The sequence below is a fragment of the Hyaena hyaena genome, unplaced genomic scaffold (genome assembly GCF_003009895.1).
Source record: "Hyaena hyaena isolate Hyena2069 unplaced genomic scaffold, ASM300989v1 scaffold_1346, whole genome shotgun sequence".
Taxonomy (NCBI): domain Eukaryota; kingdom Metazoa; phylum Chordata; class Mammalia; order Carnivora; family Hyaenidae; genus Hyaena; species Hyaena hyaena.
The window spans coordinates 261,587-285,994 of record NW_024081978.1 but is presented as its reverse complement, the minus strand read 5'-3'; the positions used below and the strand labels follow the sequence as shown (position 1 = coordinate 285,994).

The window sequence follows — 24,408 nt, the reverse complement described above, 5'->3', positions numbered from 1 at the left end:
AAACACTTACCTCCACGAAGGGCAGAGGGGCCTATGAACCACTCTGCAAGGGAATAACCTGCCAAGCACTCAAGGCAAGTGGGGGAATGCAGCAGAAATCTGTCAAAGCATCATTGCAACATGGGCCCCAGCCCCCAGCCCAGGCCCTTCCCCATTCAATCCAGGCTCGAGGGTAAGGGGTGGGAGGGAAGAAGGCAGGGAAGGGACACAGACATGCATGGCATCACATTCCTTTCTTTTTCTTCTCCTCCCCACCCACCAAGGAGTTTCCACATTTACAGGTTACATGTATGTGTGCGGGCTGTGGGGGAGGGGGCGGGGGGGACAGTGGTGATCAGATCATTGGAGTACAAGGCGGAAGGAAGTAACTCAGTAGGGTAATGAGGAGTTCAGGCTGCAGCGCTGTCCAGAGGTGGGAAAGGAGGACTTGGTAATCAGCTAAGGCTAAGAAGGCAGAGATGACACCGAAACAGGGTGAGAGCGAGAATACAGGAGGGAAAAGAATAAAAAAGTCTGCTGGTCCAAAAAGAGGAAAAAGGAAAAGGGAAGAAAATGGGGGGAGAAAAATAGAGTTGATTTTTGTTGCTGTTGCTTTTCAGTTCAAATTTTTTCTCTTTCTTTTGGTTGCTGTCGTTTTATTTTGTTTTGGTTTTTAAAGAATCTCACACCTGATATTCCACGTTCCATCCATTTCGGTTCACCAAGGACAATGAAGAAATTCTCTTGCCTTTCGTATTCCTCCTCATCTACTATTTTAACCCTTATGGTTTTCCTGTGGGGACAACAAGAGAGAGAGCGTGTCGACTGGGTCGGTAGGTTGGTTTGTCACTTGGAGCACAGCCTTTAAAATCATTCCCCACCACTCCTGGTGCATGCAGCCCAGTCCCGCCATGGTGGCGCATGACGGGACTACGGTGGTTTGTATATTTCTCATATAAAAAAAAATGGTCTCGGCTTTTCTTGTCTCCTTGGTCGTAGCTGTCCTTCTGGGTGTGAAGGAAAGGGGGCCAGGGGACAAGGAAAAGTGGGCAGAGGAAGGGTTTTGGGAGAACAGGAGGGAAAGGGGAAGGACAAAGGGGGTGGTGGTGGGGAGGAGTCAGTTTAGATCCTGCGGAGAGTTAGTAGGAAGTGAGTCAGGCAGCGCATTCCATTGGGTGTCACATGGTAACTGGCATTTCTCTGGGAAGCCGGTAAATGACTGGCCCGTTGGAAATGACCCAGGGCTCTTTTACAACAGGAAATGCATCAGCAGTGCCTAGCTAGGTCTCATTTTCCTTCCTTGTGTCTATACTCACTTCTTAGGTGAGCCTCATAAAGAAAAATTTAAAGTTAAAGTATTTATGAGGAAGGGAAACGAGAGAGAGAGAGAGAGAGAGAGAGAGAGAAAGGGAGGCAGAATTCTATTATCTCTGTCATTCTTTATCTCAGGGCCTCAGTGGTGGGAACTAAAATAAGTATGTATTAACCAGGATATGCTATAGGACTCCTTTAATATTTATGGCTGATGCACTCCTGGGAAAATGTAAATAAATGATATAAGTCATCAAATTCGAAATCACCTTTGTACCTCTATGATATAGGGTGATATGTCCCAAGTCTGGCTTCCTTAAATGCTGATTATCTGGGGCCTGGGGGAAAAGGCGATGGAGGCTGCGATTCATTTCTGGGCTATGTCAACAAAGCATAGCGTCTTTTAAAAACAAATCATTCAGGGAAGCAAAGTTTCCTTGAAAATCACTCCCCTCCAAAGCCTGGCATGAAGCTGGCTCAAGCCTGCTGTCATTGGAGAGGTTGCTACGGGGGCCTGGGTCATACCCGTCTTGGTCCTTCATGGAACCACAGTGGGGTTGGCGGGTCCCTGTCGTGAGCTGTGATTATTATTTTCTGCTTGCTTTGGTTTTGGCCTGGGACCTAAATGCTCTCTAAAGGGCAAAGGGGTGCTAACAAACAATAACTTAAAATGTCTCATCAGGGCCTCTGACGTTCCCCTTCCATTCTGAAGACATGCTCAGCTTTGCCGTCTATAAAGTGGGAGACTGACCCGAGGTGGTTTGTTGGACAAAAGATTCGGGGTGTGTGTGTGTGTGTGTGTGTGTGTGTTTCACAAGTACATACTGGTCACCTTTTGCGGTACTATTCTGAGATACCTTTACATACCTTGCTGAGTAGACAAAAGACACGGTTAATGACTAACAAGAAGAATTCTCTAGAAACTTCTTTCTAGGCCCTAGATATGGGAACCTCGGGCTAAGACATATGAGCCTGACAGTTTTTCCCCTGCAGGGACTCTTGCTGTGGGCTGGAAACGGGGTGCTCTGTGACCGAGGTCATGACCTGGAGGGACACGATTGATGGCCCTGCCAGGGAAGGAACATTGCTCCAAATACTGGCAGCTCCCCTCTACATAGATGGTCTGTCCAGAAGAGGATGTTCTGACTTGCCCATTGGAACTCTGGGGTACGTGACATTTACATTAAAGTCAAAGGCTCCATCTACTCTAAGAAATCCTATGATCTTTTGAGAAAGCTTCCACTCAAGTCAGAATCCCCTCTCCCACTAGTCTAGCTCTTCTGCCACCATACCTGGATGTTCTTTGCGGGGAAAACAGAGTCCAGCAGTAGGCCTGTGACCTAGACCTGGAGCTCAAACCTCTTCCTTCAGCTCAGTCGAGGTCAGAGAGAGAAACGCACTTTGACAGCAGGAATATGGCGGAAAAACATGGCTCCTAAGGGCTGCTTTGGGGAATGGGACGAACCACAAATAGAACCCAAATCCAAATACATCGATTCTCAGTGTCTGCCCATGGGAATCTGTGCTGAGCACCTGGGCCAGTTTCTCAAGGGCTGCCCTCCTGCTGGGGCTGTGCTTTATGGTCTTTTTCTTTGCTGTACATGAAGCCATGCAGGAGAAGCAGAGAGCCCCACATATAATACCCTGGGCTCTTGCTGACTCTCTCTCTCTCTCTCTCTCCTGCCCACCCACTCTCTGTTTTCCCCCATATCCATTTCACCATCCCACAAAAACTTCTATGGACTCTTGGACCTCCTTCTTATGGATACCATCTGACAGGCTGGCAGGTGTTAGGACAGAGCTAGAATCAGAGAGAGGAGAGGGAGAGGTGGAAAGAAAGGAAAAGAGAGAACAAGAAAGAAAAGAAAATGAAGGAACGTGAACCAGAGAGGTAGAAGAAAGGGAGAGAGAAGACAAACGGATCGGAGAAAGGAAGAACCAGAAGAGGAAGGAAGAGAAGAATGTTAACGTTAGTGTGGAGGACAGGGTACTACACCTTTCTGAAAACTCATATCCACCATGCGGGGGCCCATCATCTCAATGAAGTAATTCTTGTTTTTCTCATACGCCTCATCATCAATTACCTTGACGTGAATTGTTTTGCTGTGGGTGGAAAAATAAGTATCGTAAGCGAGGAGCACAGTGGGGGGCATGCCAGCTGGGAGAAGGAGCAGGAAGAGAATGAAACAGTGAAAAATCCAGAAAAGTCAAAGTGTGTCCCCAACACCACGGGGGCACAGAGGAGAGGGGCTGCCCCAAACCCCCTTCCAGGCTCACTGGTTCCTCTTTAGGCTTCATGGGGCTTCATGGCATGGTCAACCTTGAAGACTGGAAAGTCCAAAGTTCTGGGTTCTAATCTGGGATATTCCATGTAACCCTGGACAAAGAATGTAACTGATACACAAATGGGTCAAACAATGCTTACACCACCCCAGGGCAGTAGTGAGAGCAATGAGATAATATATGTATCATGGCTCAAGCATTTAGGTCCTCTGTAATGTTTGTTTCCTTATCCCTCTTGCTTTGAGGACAAGGGAGAATTTTTTTTTTTTTCAGTTTTTGACTTTTGAGCTAGCGTTAGTCTGAAAGGCTGGTGTTATAGAAAGGACAGGTTGGGGGGGGCCACGTTGGCCTGGGGGAGTCTTGCCTGGAAACAAGACTCTTTCCTTTCTCTGTGACAGTGACTACCACGGGGAAGCCAGGAGGGCCATGTGGCTCAAGTCACGCATTCTGGTAATTCATAAATGGGTGCCGAAACTACAAGGCTACCTGCAAATGAGCCCGGCAGTCACAGGGATGCCCTGACTGGATCACATTAACTCTACGACGCTCCGAATCATGGCTACCTTATAAATCCTGCAATGATCTTGTGACTAGCACAATTATATTGTTTTTATGTTAAAATGAGGTTTCGTTAATTTAAACACTGAAAAATATAAACCAATGTTAGTAGCCCTGATTTGCACCTTTCTCTTTCCTTTTCTTTCCTTTTCTTTTCTCTCCCTCCCTTCCTTCCTTCCTCTCTCTCTTTCTCCCTCTTTCTCTTCCTTCCTTTCTCTCTCCCTTCCTCCCTCTTTCTTTCTTTTCTTCCTTCCTCCCTCCTTCCCTCCTTCCCTCCTTCCCTCCTTCCCTCCTTCCCTCCTTCCTTCCTTCCTTCCTTCCTTCCTTCCTTCCTTCCTTCCTTCCTTCCTTCCTTTCATTACTAAAAGCTTAAACAAAGATGGACCTGGGGCTCTCTCAACCTTTGCTCAATAATGGGGACATTTCAGGACCAGACTCCACTTGAGGTTTCTCGCAGAGGGTGTGGGACATTGCTGGAGGGGACATTGCTGTGCATGTTGAGTCTCCCCTCAGCAGCAGGATGAAGAGGTACACACAGGAGCCCTGTCCAGCCACCCATGGGCATGCACTCTCTCAGACCCTGGGGGCCCAAGGGCCTGCCCTTTGTTGAGGAGGCTGAGGCCTTCAGCACCTGTCTTTATTTCTTTTTAAAATCAAGTAATATATAATTACTTATGTATTTTTATAGAAACAAATACTTATAATTTTATAGAAACAAATGTAAGTCTGTCGCTGCTGAAGTGAATTAACAGCAGTTACTAATACACCCTGGTGCCTGCCAGTCCACTGCTTCAAAATCAAAGACTCCAAACCCACACCCATCCCCACTGCATACAGTTCTGGCTAGCCATCACAGAAGGCATGACCGTTCAAGCTCTGAGATGCCTCTTTGGCCTTTCTTCCTTGAGAGCAGTGGCAGTGGTCTTGGAGACAGAGGACCTGGGATCAAATTGGGCCTCCACTTCTCACCAGCTGGGTGACCTTGGGCAAATTGCTAAAAGCTCTTCAAGTCTCATATGTAAAGTAAGGTACAAATATCTACTTCAGAGCGTTCTTAAATGAGATAATGCATGTGAAGTGCTTGGTGGGGTGCATGTTCCTTAGTAAGTGCTTAATAAATAGCAACTATTATTCCTAAAAGTAATATGACCCTAACTTGGTGTCTGGGAGTATTATATCTCCAGTCACTAAGGCAAAAAATAAGGGGAAATCAATACATAGAACTGTTATCCAAGACGTGGTATAGGTTGGAAAGGTCAAGGTCAGGTCAAGAATGGACTGGCTGATACAGGATGACCAACCCCAAATGGGTTCTTAGAGGGGCTTGTAATGTTAAGGGGTAGCGCATAGACAGCGACTCGGTTTTTCAGAATCTGGCCTGTGCCTCTGTTAGCAACAAGCTCTGGGCTGGACAGACCATATGTCATAAGACATTGTGCTTGTGATTTTTAGCGAACAGATAAATAGAATAAGCGATGCCATCGACAACTCCGTTGAAGACAGGGCGGTGAGGACAGACATTAGTGGTGGCATGAGGAAGTGAGGGTAGCTGGCTGGGGCACGGGCTGGAAGGCGTCGTAAGGGGAGGAGGCGGGGTGTAAGACTCCCTCACTGAGATCAGTCATGGGGAAGGCAGCACATTTGTTTGGAGTTAAGCTGCTCCCTGGCCTAGAAGCTACAGAAATCCCTTCCAGCTTTTGAAAACCAAGTAAGGTCTCAGTTCTGCTCAACCCACAAATGAAGCCACAAGAACATTTAAACGGAGTGAGAGTTACCAGCCAGGTCTTGAGTTCTCTTGCCAGACCTGTTCTTCCTCATTTCAGTCAACAGTAACATCATCTATCCAAACCTGGGGCCACCCTTGATTCCTTCCTTTTCCTCATCCTTCCCTCCTGACCCTACCTCAACCCTAACACATCAACCAACATCTTTCCCTCTGCTACCAAGACCTCGAGTGAAACAACATTGCCTCTCCCTTGGACTTGGTAATAGCCTCCTAAGAGGTATTCCTATCTTTGCCACCGCCTTCAATTCCTTCCGCCATAACAACCCAGGGTTGTCTATTAAAAATGCAATCTGAGGGGCGCCTGGGTGGCTTAGTCGGTTAAGCGTCCGACTTTCGCTTGGGTCATGATCTCGCGGTTCGTGGGTTCGTGCCCCGTGTCGGGCTCTGTGCTGACTGCCAGCTCAGAGCCTGGAGCCTGTTTCAGTTTTTGTTTCTCTCTCTCTCTCTGACCCTCCCCTGCTCATGCTGTCTCTCTCTCTCTCTCTCTCTTAGAAATAATAAAAATATTAAAAAAAAATGCAATCTGAGTCCCATCACACCCCTATGATTGGAATAAATACAAAGTCCTTACCATGGCCTATAGGATCTTAGATAATCAGCTGCTGGTGACGTAACTGATTCCATTCATAATGTTCTCCCTTTGCTCATGAGCCCCAGACACACTGGTCTTTCTTCCCATTTCTTTAATTTTTAAAAAAAATTTTTTCAAAGTATATTTATATTTGGAGGGAAAAGGGGCAGAGAGAGGCAGAGACAGACTCCAAAGCAGGCTCCAGGCTCTGAGCTGTCAGCACAGAGCCCGATGCGGGGCTCGAACTCACGAGCCATGAGATCATGACCTGAGCCAAAGTCAGATGCTTAACCAACTGAGCCACCCAGGTGCCCCTGTTTCTGTTCCTTAAACCAAGCCCCTCCCCACTTTGGGCATCATCCTTGCTTGTTCTCTGTGCCTGGGTCTGTCCTTACCCTCAACCTTTGGGTCTCCACATAAGCATTGCTTCCTAGGAGAGGCCTTCCACGGCCACGTTACCTTCTTCAGTATCTTTCCTCCCCACGTCTCTACCTCCGCGCCACAGGTCACTTTCCATCGTGTTCCACCTGCTTGTTTCCTTCAGTTCACTAGTCACAGCCTCAAGTCAGCTGGTCTATTTATTACTTGTTCACAGTCTGTCTGTCCACACTGGAAGGTAGGCGCCATGATGACAGGGAGCCTGTCTCACTTCCTGCTCCAGTCCTGGCACCGGGCACAAAGGAGGCCCTCGTTCATGACTTGCTAAAGGACTAAAGGTGGATTCTGAAGATGCCTGAGAACACATCTGTCTCTTTTTTTTTTTTAATTTTTTTTTTAACGTTTTATTTATTTCTAGGAGAGAGAGAGAGAGGGAGACAGCGTGAGCAGGGGAGGGTCAGAGAGAGAGGGAGACACAGACTCTGAAATAGGCTCCAGGCTCTGAGCTGGCAGTCAGCACAGAGCCCGATGCGGGGCTCGAACCCACGAACCGCGAGATCATGACCTAAGCGAAAGTCGGACGCTTAACCGACTAAGCCACCCAGGCGCCCCACACATCTGCCTCTTTGCAGCAAAAACTCATTAGGAACAACAAAATGTTGAAGGCTATTCTGATAGAATGCCTAAGGGTTTCCAGAGGGACAGAGAGACCAGAGCCCAGTGTCATCCATCTCCACCCTCAGCTGACCAGCCTGCTCCATTTGTTGGTGTGTTGGGAGAGGTCTCCAACAAGCCAGGACTGAGCGCAGGGGTGAGGCCGGGGTTTTGGAACTGTACATAGGCAGGGCTTTGACCGGCCCTGCTTCTGCTCCCAGCCTTCTGCTGAGGAACGAGCCAAAGCACGCGGCATTTCCAGCTAAGACCGGGCCACACTGCTTGGGAAAGATGTTCCCAGGAGATCTCCCACGAACAACAGAGGGATTAGAAAACCCATTTCTGGGCTGCCTGGCTGGCCTCTCAGAACATTCCTTTGCATTAAGGACACCCAGTTCCAAATCAGGCCTCTGGTCCTCAGGGTACTGCAAAGGGAAAGGTGCCCTCTAACCACCAAGTTCCTTTAGGGTGAAAGGGAGAGGAAGCCGCATTTCTTTGTTGAATGGTGACTACCATATTGGAGAAGGCCCTGGGGACGTGGCTTTATACGAGGAAGGAATCTAAGATAATATATACATTTGCATTCTCAACACCATGAGACCTTACTTACTTCATTCTCACCGAATAGAGAATGAAATAAACCATCTGACACAGGTATTATTGCTTCTGCTTTAAAGAGGAGAAAACAAATTCTCAGAGAGGTTAAGTAACTTGCCCCAAGTCACACAGCTCGTACCCAGCAGAACTGGGATTTTTAGCACATGTCCCTTATGACTCCTCCAGCTTATTTTATACAAGCAGGTGTATCAACTCTGGATGCCAGCTCTGCGCTGTGGCTGCAGTGAGGAACCACAGAAGCCTCCCGTTTAAATTAAGGTGGCAGGTAAGAAGATAATACTTGGATCTATCCGCCTCTGCACTGGGTTGCGAGTAGGTGGCTTCCTAACCCTTTGCCCCCTCCCCCCCCGCCCTTCCCCCTTGCTAGAAGTATTCTCTAAATAGTCTCTGACTTGATGACTTCTTCCCTTCTGATTTCTACTAAATGACTCTTCACCACATTGAGAAGGGTTCTTTTTCACTGTTTCTAAATCTAGCCTGACTGCTCCAGGCCGGCTAATGCTCAGAAAGCTTCCATGACCTGGGGCTGCGGGACAGAGCTGGTGATGGACCTTTTAGCTTTTCTGGGGGACCATTTAGAAACCTCACATCCCTGTGCTGAGTTCTTTTAAGATCTCTTCTTTCTCTCTAGTTAGGCACCAGCACAGATCCTTTCTCTTCCCCTGGCAGGTTTCTGACCCTGATTTGGGGCAGAAAAGTGCCTCCCACCTCCAACCATATGCTGACAGCAAAACACTGACATTCCCCTCATTCTTACCAAGGTCGGTGGTGGGGGTGGGGTGGGGGGAAGGTTCCTTGTCTCATGAAAAGGTTTAGGGTGCCCTGATTGATTTCCTCCTAAAATAGGTGTCCAGAGGGTCCCCAAAACAGTGCTTCTCAATCTTTGATGTGCGTACATATCCTCTGGGATCTTGTTAAAATGCAGATTCTGGTTCAGTAGGTCCGGGATGTGCCCGAGAGCCTGCATTTCTAACAAGCAACCAGGATACACCCATGAGAGTGTTGGTCTAGGGCCCAAGGCTCCTTGGAGAAGTCTCTCTGATTCTATTAAAAACTTAGGGAAAATAAGACAGCGTCCCAAACAGTAGTGCCAGTCAGGGAGAAAGAGGCTGGAATCAAAGGCTGGCATTTCAGCCAAAGGCTGGTGTTATCAGGTCCATTCTGACACTACATTTTTGAAGGGGAAATTGGAGTGCACTCAGAGTAGGGGGACTAGTACGATGAAAGATCTAGAAACCATGCTTCAGATTAATCTACTAATATTTATATGGTGCTTACTTGTGCCAGGCACTGTCCCTTTCAGACACTTTAGTTATATTAAGTAAATTAATCCTCAGAACAAACCCGTGAGATAAGAACATGCCAGGTAAGGTGCTATTCTCTCTGCGTGTACCATATCATTGAATGTTCACCATAACCAATGAAGTAAATACTATTTTTATCTCCATTTTATAGCTGGGGAACTGGAAGCACAGAAAAGTTAAGAGACTTGCCCAAGGTCATAGCTAAATAAATGGCGAAGTTGAGATTTGAACTCAGTGTGGCTCTAAAGACTGTGCTTCTAAATGAGATCGGATATGTGGACCCATAGGAGAGAGGTCTGTTGTGGAAGATGACACCACTCCAAATGATTCTGGGGCTATCACAAATACTGCTTCTAAAACACCAAGGCCATGGGCAGGGAGGTAGGCTTCTACTCTACCAAGTACCATTACATCAGTAAGATGAACTGGCTTATAAGGGAGTGGCTGTCCCATTCCTGGTGGTATTAAAAAGTAGTTTGGTGACCATGCATGAAAATGGTCATGGAAAGGATTCCTGCATGCTATAGAAAGTCAAGTATATGATCTGTAAAGGTCTATAGCCAGTGGTATACTGGTAAATGAGCTGTCTGGGGGAGAAAAAAATTAGAAACTCTGATTTGGGGCATATGCCTTCTATAGTGTAAATACTCGCACTGTAGTCAATTTCTAGCTACTAAGTTTTAATAACCAACTTGCAAAATTCCCAAGAATTTAACAATAAGCTCTCATAAACTCGTAGGATTTTAGTCCAGCACACCACGGACAGTGTCAGAGTCTACTACAATGTTTAAGAGAGGTTAGGATGACAAAAGGTGGTTCTGGTTGATTAACAAAGGATCTTACCCATGCTAGTGTTTCCTCAAAATGGGCAACTCTCTGATAAAGTAAGGTATGGATGGGTTTATTCAAACAAGCTTTTGGAAAAAAAGACTCAAAGATGTGGCTTTTAAGTGAAATCTTGCCATTTGCAATGACGTGGATGGAGCTAGAGCATATTATGTGAAGTAAAATAAGCCAGTCAGAGGAAAACAAATACCATCTGGTTTCACTCATATGTGGAATTTAAGAAACAAGACAGATAAACGTATAGGAGGGGGTAAAAAGAGAGGGAAACCAACCATAAGAGAGAGACTCTTAATGATAGAGAACAAAGGGTTGATGGAGGGATGTGGGTGGGGCATGGGCTAGATGGGTGATGGGTACCAAGGAAGGTACCTGCTTGTTATGATGAGCACTGGGTGTCGTATGGAAGTCACGAATCCCTGAATTCTACTCCTGAAACCAATATTACACTGTATGTTAACTAACAAGAATTTAAGTATAGATTTGAGAAGGAGAAAAAAAAGACTTGGCTTTTAAAAGGAATGTGGGTGGGCGAGGAAGCTGTGGTAGGCCAAATTTCTAAAACATTCCATTGAAATGTTCTGCCCTAATCCCTGGAACCCATAATAAACACTGGAAAACTCCCATAATGTTATATGATATGGTATATTATATAGCACAGTTGACCTTAAAATAAGGAGATTATCCAGGTGGGCTTGGTTCATCACATGGGCCCTTAAAAGCAGCAAGCTTTCTCTGGCCCAAGAAGAAGGGGAAGCCAGAGATTTGAACCATGAGAAGGACTCCACACGTTGTTTCCGGTTTAAAGATGAAGGGTGTCATGGGCGCAGGTATGCAGGCAGCCTCTAGCAGCAGAGTGGTCCCTGAATGACAGCAAGGAATGGGGCCTTCAGGCTTAAAGCCACAAGAAATAGGATTCTGTCAACAACCTGAATGAACTCGGAGGCAGACATTTCCTCAGAGCTTCCAGATAGGAGCCCAATCCAGCCAACATCTTGATCTCAGCCTTGTGAGACACTGAGCAGAGAGCTCAGCCACGTGGTACCAGAACTTTGGAACAACTGAACTGTGGGATACTAAATGGATATTGGTTAAGCCTCTCAGTTTATGACAACGTGCTACGCAGCAATAGACAAGGAATCTGGGAGGCTTGCTTATTTCACAGAGTCAAGAACTGAGCCATATGATCTCTTGAAACTGTCTTGCCATATCTCTTTTGTAATCAGAATACTTTGTCCTGATGGCACGGTCACTCCTAGGCTCTACAGTACCTTTGTGCAAAGCTGAGAAACGATACAGCGCACATTATGCAATGCACAGCCTGCACAACTGTAAGCAGCAGCCCTGCTTGGCAGACTCTTGTGTGATTCACTCACTACTCCACACGCATGCTGGAACCACCAGAAGCCTGGGACAGGCTGAGGCAGAGAGATGGATTTCGCTGAAGAACTTTCTGTAACTTGCGGGACAGGAGATCAAGTGTGGGGGAGGAGGGGAGGATGAGCAGGCAAGGAGGTCCTGGGAGGGAGGGGTGTTTGGGTGCGCACGGAGGAGCATGCACAAGATCTCTGCTCTTTGGCATCTACTCTGGACCCTTCCAAGGAGCCCCCTGCTGCTTGCAGCTTCTTTATAGCTATGACTAGCTGAGCTGATCGGAGACAACCATATAGCTTCCCCTAGGCAAAACTGTAGGAACATTTTGTCTCCACTTTCAGTTAAGTCCTGGCTGCTGGGCATGTCCATGGGCACACACCCACACATGTTTGAGGATTTGGCGGTCTTTCTGTCCATTCTGGAATGTCTGGGCTCATAACTGGGCACTGTAGCTCATGGCTGACTCATTTGCTCTTCCAAATACCCACTTCCCCAATGCCTGAAGAGCTTCTTACCTGCGGCTGACAGGAAAAGCACACTGAGATGACTATGATTACATATCTAGGCTTCAGGATATGGTCAGAGGCAAAGTGGTACCAAAATCCCCAAAGGGCCCACTCACTCTGTTTCCCAAAGGTCAGGGCAAAGTGAGGGAATTTTTATTTCTTAGAAAAAAACACTTTTTTGATGTTTATTTATTTTTGAGAGAGAGAGAGAGTTGGGATGGGGGTAGAGAGAGAGACACTGAATCCAAAGCAGGCTCCAGGTTCTGAGCTCTCAGCACAGAGCCCGATGCGAGACTCAAACCCATGATCTGTGAGATCATGACCTGAGCTGAAGTGGAACACTTAACTGACTGAGCCACCCAGGTGCCCCAGAAAAGCAGTCTTCTAAAATAGGCACCCTTCTTCTGAAAGTTGTCATGCTTTGTAGGGCAGCTCTACAGGGTAGAAAATATTTTAAATTACAAATTTTTATTCTCTCCATTCTTCATAGAGGATAAAGACTGAACCCTTCATCCCAGGAACTGAAAGCTCTCTGTAGTATCCATCCATCCATCCATCCATCCATCCATCCGTCCATCCATCTCTTTATCTTTTCACACTTGCTCCAAACTCTATACTTCAATTCTCCTCATTATGCTCAAAACATGCCATGTTTCTGCTCACTCTGGAGATCTTCCTTCTTCCCTCCCTCTCTCTCTTCCTTCCTCCATCCATCACTCTATCGACCCATCTATTCATCCGTCCATCCATCTATTCCTTCATAATGATAACACTGCATAATGAAACCACGTAATAACACTGCATTAAACTGCATAATAAAATACTTCATTCAGCAAGTATTTATTAAGCACCTAATGCATGTCAGACACGATTCTCAAGCAAGAATTTCTGCCTTCAAAGAGTTCTGTGTAATGGGAATTAACCAAGTAATTATAGTAAAGTGTGATAATCGGGGAAAAATAGAGCCGAGGAAGCACATGATCTAGAATGACCTCACCAGAGGAAGGGACATTTCATCAGAGTCTTCAATAATGACTCAAGTTGGCTTGGCCAAGAGGGGGAGGAAGAATCTTCCAGAGAGAGGAGATGCCACGTGCAAGGGCTTGGTGGTGAAAATGTACATGGTGGCTTCAAGGTGATGAAGTGAATTCAGTTTAGCTAGAGCACCAAGGGTGAGGGAGGAAGTGGGAATAGAGGAGTCAGGAGAGAAGGCAGGATCAAGGACATAGAGGGCCCTATGAGCCACATTAGGGACTTGGGGATAGCCGCCCTCCTCTCTACCTAGATAGGTCCCCCTTACTCCATTAAATATTACCTAGGTGCCACCTAGATCTGGAGGAAGCTTCTGCATATCCAGCCCATGTGGGGTCTAAGGTTCTGTCTATTGCACTAAACTAATCATGTTATTGCCTGATGCATTTCCTGGCAGCTAATTTCCTGGCAAGTAATTATCTTGCCTCCTGAGCTAGGCTGTATTACAAGGGCTCAGAATATGTCCTGCTTCCATTTCCTTCTTTGGTTCCTCTTCAGTGCTTAGCTCAGCTCTGGGTACAGAGCTCCAAAATGCTTGCTGGATAGATGGCTTCTGATTTATCCGTCCACCCATCCATTCACCTGTTAGAGTAGGCAATGAAACGGACATGAGGAGGAGAGAAAGGGGCATAGCACATGGACAATGCCCAGGCACCACCTGGTCTCTGCCAAGACACAAGCCCACCTCCCTAATACCAACCCCTTTGGCAGTGCAGCACAGAAGATAACAGGCTACGGAGACATCCCCAACTTTGGAGCATGCACACTTAAGAAAGACCTTATTCGCTAGTAACCCTGAAGCTATTATATCATCACAATACCATCTGCATTGTGGTTTGGTCTCCCACCCCCACCCAGCGGATTGTGCTGAGGTGGCTCATGGGAAGAGGACTAATGCAAACTTGCACAAAAGACTGGAAGGGAAGAAACCAAGGCAGATTCAACGGTGGAGCAATGATAACAAAATGGGAGAGAGGAGACCAAAAAAGCTCCCCATAAAAGAACACAATGAGAAACCCCGCCAGCTGCCACCCACTGTAGGGTCAGTGCGATCCTCTGTCTCTGGAGTGTACTATCGCTGTTTGTTAAATAAAAAATGTTTGAGGGGCTCCTGGGTGGCTCAGTTGGTTAAGCTTCGACTCTTCATCTCAGTTTAGGGGACAGCACAGAGCCTGCTTGGGATTCCGTGTCTCCCTCTCTCTCTGCCCCTCCCCCTCCCTAGCTCTTTATCTCTCTCTCAAAATAAATAACACTTTATTTTTTTTTATTTTTATTTTTTTTTTAATGTTTTATTTATTTCTAGGAGAGAGACAGCATGAGTAGGGGAGGGTCAGAGAGAGAGGGAGTCACAGACTCTGAAACAGGCTCCAGGCTCTGAGCTGGCAGTCAGCACAGAGCCCGACGCGGGGCTCGAACCCACAAACCGTGAGATCATGACCTAAGCGAAAGTCGGACGCTTAACCGACTAAGCCACCCAGGCGCCCCAAATAACACTTTAAAACAAACAAACAAAAACCTTTTGCTACTTTAATTCTCTGTTGAGTCTCTTGACTGAATTCTTTCCTTGGAGAAGACAAGGACCAAAGGATTCCACAACCCACCACACCTGCCCCCCAACATACCCACTCATTATTTATCAGAAGCACCTTCCTGCTCTCATAAAGCTTATAGTCTTGTGCCGTGAACATGCACAGAAAACATCCCTTTTGCTGCTTCCCTTTGCTTGCATGGAATTTCCACAAGGTTGGGGGTAATATTCAGCTCTAGGAAATGTATTATCTCGATAGAGGGAATCAACTTACATGCCTCAGGCAGCCCCAGGTCAGTCTTGGTTTGAATCTATCACAAACCTCAAGGAGGCTCCTAAACTCGACTACTTCTCATGGCCACCATGTAAAGATAACAGTACGTGCAGGTATATGCATGCTCACATACATTGGAAAATTAACGTGCTCATGCACTGTCCAATTGCAAGAGTGCTTTCATCTCTCTAGGCTGTGATAAAGATTCCTCTCCCTCTTCGCTGCGCTGTGGTGGGGAGTGCTTCATATTCCTGAATGTGTGTGTGCGTGGGAGCGGGAGTATGACAGGGTGGAGTGAGGGTTAGGATGTTCTGCTGAATGTTAGGGGGAGAATTTGGCCTTCTTGAAAGTAGTCTCTGTAAGGGCTTTGCCCAGTTACTCTCAAAGAGGAATTAAATTTCCAGTCCCTACAGCAGTGGAATTGGGCAGCTCTATATGGGACTCAGTTATTTATAGCCCTATCTGGGCCCCAATTTTGCCCCTGTCTCTCCTTTAGCAAGTGGGGTCTGGGAAAGGGGTGGGGGGAACAAATCGCAGCTCTAATTCTCTCCCGCTTGCTTCTAAATCAAGAGGGGGAGTAAAAAAGAAACAAACAAGCAAACAAAAAAGAAACAAAAGCCTACCAATGGTCTGGGAATAAGTGGTTGCTGTTACCACGAAGTTGATAAATCCCCTTCTTGGAAAAGCAGCGAGAATAATCTACAAAATCATTTTATTTAACAGTGTGTTCCCAGCACTGAAGAGAAGAGTGGCTGGTTGTCTGATTCTTGGCTTTGGAGATGGTGGGTCTCTCTGTCTTGCTTTCCCTCTCTGCTGGGGCTCGAACTCACAAACCGTGAGATCATGACCTGAGCCACAGGCAGATGCTTAATGACTGAGCCACCCAGGTGCCCCGGGGATCTCACTTTTTAAGAATGATTTTGATCCAAGCAGAAAAGAGAGAAGATTATAATGGACATGAAACTTCAGGTCCAAGAAAAACCTAATAATTAGGAAGAGAGAAGGGCTGGCTCCTAAGGTCCTGAGTCAAACATTGTCAAGGCTCCTAACGTCCCCCTTAATTCCCTGTCCACTAGAGCACTTATAAAGTCCATGTTGTTTGTGGATAGTTTCTAGAGATCCCAGTGAATAGCAAGTTCAGGGAAGATTACCGTCCCTGGGCTGGGAGGAGAAAATCCTTCAATTAGAGACTTACCTACATGGAAGATCAGTTTATTCTATAGACGTTTTCTTGGCTGCATCAATCAGAGAATAAACTAAGGCAGAGACCCAGACTTGTAAACTGCAGTGGGTTCTGTTTACACACAAGTCAGCGGGAATGTCACCCCCTGGGGTTGTGCAGTGTAGCAGCGGCTCTGGGTGAGAAAACAGCACATGAGTGACAAGTCCAGCCACTGTCACCGTGCGAGTGTATTGCATTGTGGGTCCCAAAGGAGCTGTTAGAAATTTCTGCCTGTAGGACTTCTGAATGAACTGCTTTCCAGTTCACTGGAAAGGGCTCTTCCCTTCTTCTGCCAGCCAAATGGCAAATTCTTGTTTTGTTCCACGCAAAGGCAAAATGGGGCCCAGGCCGTCAAGGGCTGGAGCCAGAGGGCCTGAGTCTCAGCCCCATCTCAGCCGCAGGAGTGCTGAGCGCCGTGTCCCCTGCTCTAATGTGACAACCTAGCCTACTGCTAATTTCACAGAACTCGGCGATCTTGTCAGGAACATAGTAGGCAAACTTCCTGGAGAATAGAGTCTAAAGGTAGAAGCTGAGATTTCCACAAGGGTAAGGGGAATTAAAATCCTATTTGCTTTGCGTTTAAAGCTCTGGCATTCTGTTGGCAGTCGACAAAAGAGGCTAATGCAGAATAGCGAGTAACAGATCCAGGGCCAGGACCAGGCAGAAGCAAGTGAGGCATAGGTGCAAAATTTAAGGGCATGCTAAACCCTTGATCAGTAATCAAGATTAGCGATATTTTAAAGAACCATTTTAAAAAGACCGAATCAATGCAAAAATCCATGATGAACAAAACACCACAATCTACTTGCAGGACCCACCTCACCTTGACCCTAATCTACCCTAGTGGTCATCGGGTGCCTTCTGGTATGACAGAGAGAATGTCAGATTGGGAAGCAAAAGACCAGAGTCTGAGTTCCAGGACTTGCCTTACTGCCTGATCTTAACTTACTGGCTTCTCCATGGCCATCCGCTCTCTCTGCGCTTATTCGAGGGCGAGAGGCCTTAGTTCTATGAGGGAAGAAACACAACCCTTGCTTTTGGAAACTGCACGTCCCACTCAACTCAGTGTGTATGTATGTGTGTGAGATGTCAGTAGGGCTCCCACTTCACTCTCCGGAGCTAACAGCTTTAGCCTTCCGGGAAGCCAGCCAACTTCCTCAACCTTTCAGAGTCCGTCACTTCATCACACCTCCCCCTCACCTGTCCTTCCTCAGCTGAGGAAGCACCTGCCCTGTGGGACAGGCCAGATCTCCACAGCGCTCTCTATTTTTAGACAAAAGGGAAGGGCTGGGGGAGGGTGGAATGTCTTCTCTGAGAACATTGCCTTTGCACTGGGCTCTGGACAGATGGTGGCCAGCTCTCTGTGGCCCCCGCTCCTGCCTCCCTGACCTTGTCGGTCCTGGACCACTTTTCCTCTCTGCCATTCCACCCTATGCAAACCTCTGTCACACCTGGCTGGGACCCTGGCAGTAGCCATCCAACCCTGCCCTCTGCTTCCGTTCCTCTCGCCCTGTTGCAGTCCATTCTCCCCTCTACAGCCAAAATAAACTTTTACAAATTTGTTCAAGAAAATCATAACAGGCCACTTCCCTCCTTAAACCTCCAGTAAGTTCCCCTTGCACTCAGAGTAAAATTAAAATGGCATAATCTAGCCCATGGGTTCTGAAGCATTAGCACAGTCAAAATCATCTAGAGGGCTAGATAAAACACAAAATGCTGGGTTCCATCACCAGAGTTTGGGATTCAGGAGGTCTGGGTCAGGGTCCAAGAATCTGCATTTCAAACAGGTTCCCAGGCCATGCTAATTCTGGGCTTCCTGCTCCAAAACCACGCTGAGAATCCAACCAAGCCTGCAAAACTCAACCTTGCTTCCCCACAGCTCACCTTCTACTGCTCTTCCTCCAAGATGGTAGACACTCTATCCTGGCTGTGTTTGCCTTCTGCTTTCTCAAACCCACCAACCGCATGCCTGTTTCAGGGCCATAGCTGTTTCCTCTGCCTGGTGCTTTCCTCCTCCAGATATGCTTCTAACCAGGTCCTTTTAAAATGTCTCAGCTTCAGTGTTACTTCTTTGTCCACCCAGTGTGATTGGCTCTCCAGCTACCATCTGTCAAAGCACCCCGTTTTGTTTTTATCTTATTTATCTGTCTATGGTCTGTTTCCCTCAACCCAATACAGGTTCCCTGAGGGCAGAAACTGTGACCATCTTATTTACCAGCACCTAAACTGTCTTTGGCACATAGATGGCACCCACTATATGTTTGTTTGTTCAGTGAATGAATGAATGAATGAATGAATAGCGGATACTGCTAAGTTGGGGGGGGGACACGGAGTTTGAGCTGGGCACTGACACCAGAGCCTATACCCTTAACATTTGCCATGTGATTATGCTCGCCCAAGTGCCATGTTAGAGCTGTGGCTGGTCTCCCTGATTCCATTCTTGCCCATACAACTCAGTTCCCCTCAGAGCACAGTTACTGGGCTATGCTTATGAAAAGGTCACTTTAATCACTCTCCTGTCCCTTCCCAAGCAAGTCTAAACTCCCTCCTTGGCCTTCAACACATGCATGAAAGGAGTCACCTTGGCTAGAACCTGAATCTGCTGTCACTTCAATTATTTAGTCATGACTTCATTTAAGTATATTCTCCATTGTTCCTTCTGGTGACGGACGCCATGAAAATAATCATTCATTCTGTCATTTAGTGCTTCGCAGCATGGGCCCTACGGTCAGAGATACAGTAAAACCTTGGATGGCAAGTAACTTGCTCTGCGAGTGTTGCGCAAGACAAGCAGACATTTCTAATAAATTTTAACTTGATAAATAAGCGATGTCTTACAATGAGGAGTTCGTGACGCCAAATGTCACATGATCATAAACGAACCAATGGTTCTCTCTCTCTTGCTGCGGGATTGTAGGTGATCGTCAATGCAATGTCACATTTCCCCGAAATCCTCAAAAGGAGGCAAGACAAGTGTCATTGGATAGGTTCCTCATTAAAGTGGCATGAAAAGAAAGATTCCATTGAGCCAATAGATAGCAGCGATTCCGTTAATGATAGTGAAAGCTGTCCTACACACAATCTCTCCTCTCTCGTCTCTCTCACACCAGCCATGAAGGTTTTCAAGGGTAAGTACATGGTTAATTGGTTTTCTTTATATTTTTTATTTTCTTTATTATTTTGTATTATATTACAGTAGTGCAATAATTTTTTATATGGATATTTTTGGGTCATGGAATGAATCATCTGGGTTTCCATTATTTCTTATGGGGAAATTCACTTTGCAATATAAGTGCTTTGGATTACAAGCATGTTTCCAGAATGAATTATGCTCACAAACCAAGGTTTTACTGTATTTGGATTCAGGATGCAAGAGTTTCAGGACTTTCTTGGCAAATTACTTAGTCTCTATGAGTCTCAGTTTCATTGTCTGAAGTGGATGTAATAATAAAAGCTACCTCATAAGGTTTTTGAGAGGATTGAGACAATGAAGTAAATAAAACTTGTATCATGGAAACTGATATATAATAAGCAGTCAGAAATGTCACTTACTTTGGTGACGGTCTATTGTTTAAATAATAACTGGAGCAACCAGTAAAAGAATTACTCTTTCCCAGGGCACCTGGTGGCTCAGTCAGTTAAGCATCTGACTCTCGATCTCAGCTTAGGTCATGATCTCACAGTTTGTGAGTTCAGGTCCCGCATCAGGCTCTAGGCTGACGGCATGGAGCCTGCTTGGAATTCTCTCTCCCTCTTTCTCTGTCCCTCTCCTGCTCTCTCTCTCTCAAAATAAATAAATGTTTAAAAAGTATCTTAAAAAAGGATTATTCTTTCCCTAGTCTTCAGGATGGGGTCAGAAGAGGGTGAGATATTTGGGAGTTTGACAAAGGCAGGGCATTTTCTAAACTCCATGGTTGTCCTGGGGAACAATTAGAGACAAAGGGGTGTGCCCGGAGGACTCCGCCTCTTCTCCAAACCATTCATCATTTTACATCACTGCATATCGATCTTAGCCTGTCTTAGGAAGTCTGTTCACAAATGGGGATCATCTCGCCCCAGCACCCGCTCCCCAGTGTTCCCGCGTGCCTTTCAGAGAGTGGCCTTGCCGACTATCCAACACTGCTTTTTTTTTAATAGTTTATTGTCAAGTTGGTTTCCATATAACACCCAGTGCTCATTCCCATAAGTGCCCTCCTCCATGCACCCCCCCCTCCTCTCCCCCAACCCCCATCAGCGGTTTATTCTTGGCATTCAAGAGTCTCTCATGGTTTGCCTCCCTCCCTCTCCCCCACTATCTTCCCCCTTCTTCTCCCCCATGGTCCTCCGTTAAGTTCCTCCTAATCCACCTATACGTGCAAACATATGGTATCCGTCCTTCTCTGCCTGACTTATTTCGCTCAACACTGCTTATTGTTCTCTCTTGGGGCAGGAGCGCAGGAGGGTGGGTGCTGAGGCTGTTCATTTACATATTTCACGAAGCGACACCTTCAAGGGTCCTGTTTGATTCCCCATGGGGGTTTGTGTGGAAGAAACTGGTGCCAATCTGGCCTACTGAAGGCTCCTCAACCTTGGAGAAGTTCTCCACAAGAGGTCAAGAAGGTGGAGGAAGCATTTCAATTCACTTCTGCCTCGCCTGATCCGGGCTGTCCCTCTTGACAGGTAAGCTCCCCATCCACACCCTTTTCTTTTCCCAGAAGTGCAAGAATCCGACCTTGTAGTGCCAGTCAGTGCCAATCTCTCAAGCTCCTTTTCCACCCTGCCCCCACTCCAATGACTCCTCCTGACTGCACTCCCTCACTCTGTTGGCCTGGCTGGCTGGCCTACCCGGGCTTGGCGGTGGGAGAGTCTGCTTCCCTTTCACCATACATCTGCTGTCTCCAAAGGCCACCTCTCAACCCTGTTCAGGCCTGGAAGATTTGCAGTCAGCACTCATTTCGAGCACAACGTGTGCACACTTCTGTCCTAGTGATGGAAGGAAAATGGACTTGGGAAAGCCCGGCCTCACAGAGGGGCAAAGGCCAGCTGACAGGAGACAGCCCAGAACACCTCTGGAACCTTCCGTGAAAAATAGGTTTGTTTATTCTGCACATCTGTGGGCGGCTGCCTTTCTGATGATATTCGGGGCACCAAACAGTCACGCAGAGTCGTTCACCTGAAACAGAAGGCGGTGACACTCCAGGGTGATAAAAGAAAACATAACAACAGTGACAGTAATATAATACATTTAAAATTCTACACCTGCCTGGAGGGCCTTTAATCAAGGATTTCAAAGCACATTCTCCAGATCTTGCCCATTCATCTGTACAGCATCTCTGGGAAAGAGCTGGCAGGTAGGTAGGTAGTAGCGCTCTATAAATAGAGTACTGTATCATTATCTTTGATGTGAACACTATGTATTTAGACAGCATTTCTCTGAAGAGCTAAAGGGCTCCACACACATTATATTATCTAATTCTAACTCATTCATACAGCAGCCCCCACACTGGCTGCCTTGCAGGTAGTTTGGAAAAGCTCTGGATCCACAGAAATTCACAGCCTTGATGCCTTCTCCCTCCTCTCTTGCCCCTGCTCAATTCACAGGCACTACCCAGTGCTGCTGCGGCTAACTCTCAGGGGCCAATACGATAGCTTGACTCACCCTGTCTACACACCGCACACTTGGTTTTATGCCAGTGATGCTAAGGGCCATAGGAAGAAGACGTGATACATTTTCTTCCTGTGGGATTTTCATTTGGGTGCAGTTTGTTGAGTTTTGAAAGCCTCGTTTGTATGGACTTCATGATTATTATGAAGATGCGAGTCAGGGAACAGATCTGCGGGGTGCACTGACCACACAGGGGCATGGTTGAGGCTAAGCCACTAGGATAGCCTTCCTGTTTACCTTGAAAATGCACTTCACCTTTAAAACTGATCAAGAGGATTTTCTTCTGTTGTAAGAGGATCTGTTTCCATTCCCCTGATACCATCAGGGACGTGATGTTCTTTTACGTACTCACTGTCCACGTCCCAGTCATAAAGAATCAGTTAGGTGTGTAATTATTTCCTTATTTGTCTTCCCCACTGTCCTAAGCTCTAGGAGGGCTGGGCGGTACTTGTTTGAATTGTGTCCATATCTCCAGAATTGAGCACATGTCAGGTGCGTAATAGAAATATTTGTTGAATGACTGAATGAGGGAAGAGTGACGGTGTGAATCACAGTGAGCACTCTAATCATGCCCTTTGTTGTACTAGTTTAAGTTTCATTTTAGAGCATCATAAAGGCCTTCACTCCCACTCTTGTCATCACGCATCTGGGAAACGTAGTCTCACCAATACTTACTCTTGTTCCCCTTAGCCCTCAAGGAAACAGAGGGGCTGCTTGGGAAGAAACCAAATATCTTCCCTCTCCTCCCTGTTCCCAACACACTAAGTCGAATCTCACTTATCCTCAGCTTGGTTATACGACCTTCTCAAAAAGTCCAATGCCCCCAGCAAGCTCTTCCACCTGCACTTGTGTATGTGGTATGGTGGGGAAAACACATGAACTCTGGGGTCCCAGACACCCGAGTTAAAATCTTAGCTCTAATGCTTATAGCTGTGTGACCTTGGCCAAGTTCCTAAGCTCTTTGAGCTTCTATGTCTTCAGCAGTAACATGGAGATGATAACATCCACATCGGGTGGTGTGCAGGCTAAATGAGAAGACACAGGCAGCAGGCTCAGTAAATCACTGTTCCCTGCCCTTCTCTTCTATCCTCGACCCTTCGACTCATCCACCCTCCTGGCTGCCACTCAACCCTTGCATGCGTCTCACCGTCACCCCCTAGGTTTTAGACTCCATGCTGGAAGTGTTGAGACTCAGACTATATTTAGATGCCTTAGCTCTTTTATCTTTTACACCACTGCGTTGCCATGGTGATGGCAAAGAGGGAAGGAGGAGAACAGCCTGAAAGGAAAGATGGTGCTCAGCCATAAAGATGGGTAGATCTGGCTGGGGACTGCTCCCAGTGAACTGGTGCTCTCCAAGGACCCTTACTGTCTATTCCATCATCAGGAGGTGCCACAAGCAGATAGGAGGAGACACTGCCTAGTAAAGGCTTTTAAGAAAAGGGGAGATAAAGAAGAATGACTATTGAAAATTGCTCGCTCTGCTGGCCCAGTCACAGCCTTAGTTCCTGGAGCCTTCCTCAAATGGTTTCTCTATCAAATAGGTCCAGAGTCAGAAAATGGGTTTGGGCAGAAGAATGACATCATGATGTTGTAGTTTGGAAGATGGTCAGACCAGGCTCCTTCCCAAGAAGAAAGTCCCCTTTCTTGCTGCTGAATGTGAGGAAACTCTTGTTCCACTCAGCTCTGAAGAATTGGTGGAAGAAACAACAGAGTTCAATGCAGCCACATCACACAGCCCAGGATTGTCATGGATTCAGTTCATATGGGGGAACCAAAGTCACACAAGGGCAGGAAGGAAGAGAATGCTCCTTTATCCATAATCAAAACTCCATATACTCATTGGATTTGAATGTGAGCGTCATAGGCTCCAAGTTAATGATAAAAACTTACACCATAGAATAAGCCAGTTTTCATTAAGGTGCTACTCACACATCATTTCACTGGATCCAAAACATGGCCTGATGAAGAAGGATTATCTTTACATGAGGAAATGACATGGAGAGGTTGGCAACTTACCCAAGTCACACGTTTAATCACACAAGATTTTAACTCAAGTCTGGGACCCCAGAGTTCATATGTTTTCCCCACCATACCACATATACAGGGGCAGGTGAGAGAGCTTGCTGGGGGCACTAGACTTTTTGAGAAGGTCATATAACCAAGCTGAGGATAAGTGAGAGTCGACTTAGTGTGTTGGGAACAGGGAGGAGAGGAAAGATATTTGGCTTCTTCCCAAGCAGTCCCTCTGTTTCCTTTGAGCTGGTAAGTGGCAGAGCAGGGATCTGAACCCAAGCCACCCAGGCTCCAAATCAAATGTTCTTTCCATACCAATGGATATCAAAAACAATTTCTTAAAGCTAAAGAAAATTTGTGTGAAGAAGGAAGCCTACAGTGAAGTATAACCAAGCAGAGCAGTCGAAAGCAGAGGTGCTGCTGTTGAAGTGGGGGTCCCTCTTGGACAACCTCTCCTCCCAGCCTCACATGCTGGGAGAGAAAGTTTTCTCAAACTGTAGTCACAGAAGCACCCATATGACAAACAT

General features: G+C 46.6%; 1 protein-coding gene across 5 annotated transcripts in view; it reads right to left on the bottom strand.

Moving 5' to 3' along the window:
* Positions 1-24,408, bottom strand: part of SLC8A3 (solute carrier family 8 member A3) — a 127,532-nt gene that overhangs the window by 13,709 nt on the left and 89,415 nt on the right. For 3 of the 5 annotated variants that reach the window (XM_039223374.1, XM_039223375.1, XM_039223373.1), the window contains exon 2: positions 669-772. In XM_039223374.1, coding sequence (XP_039079305.1) covers positions 669-772 — 104 coding nt within the window. Of the gene's footprint in view, positions 1-668; positions 773-3,286; positions 3,394-24,408 lie in introns of all 5 variants that reach the window. The other 2 variants (XM_039223377.1, XM_039223378.1) reach the window with 1 other exon arrangement.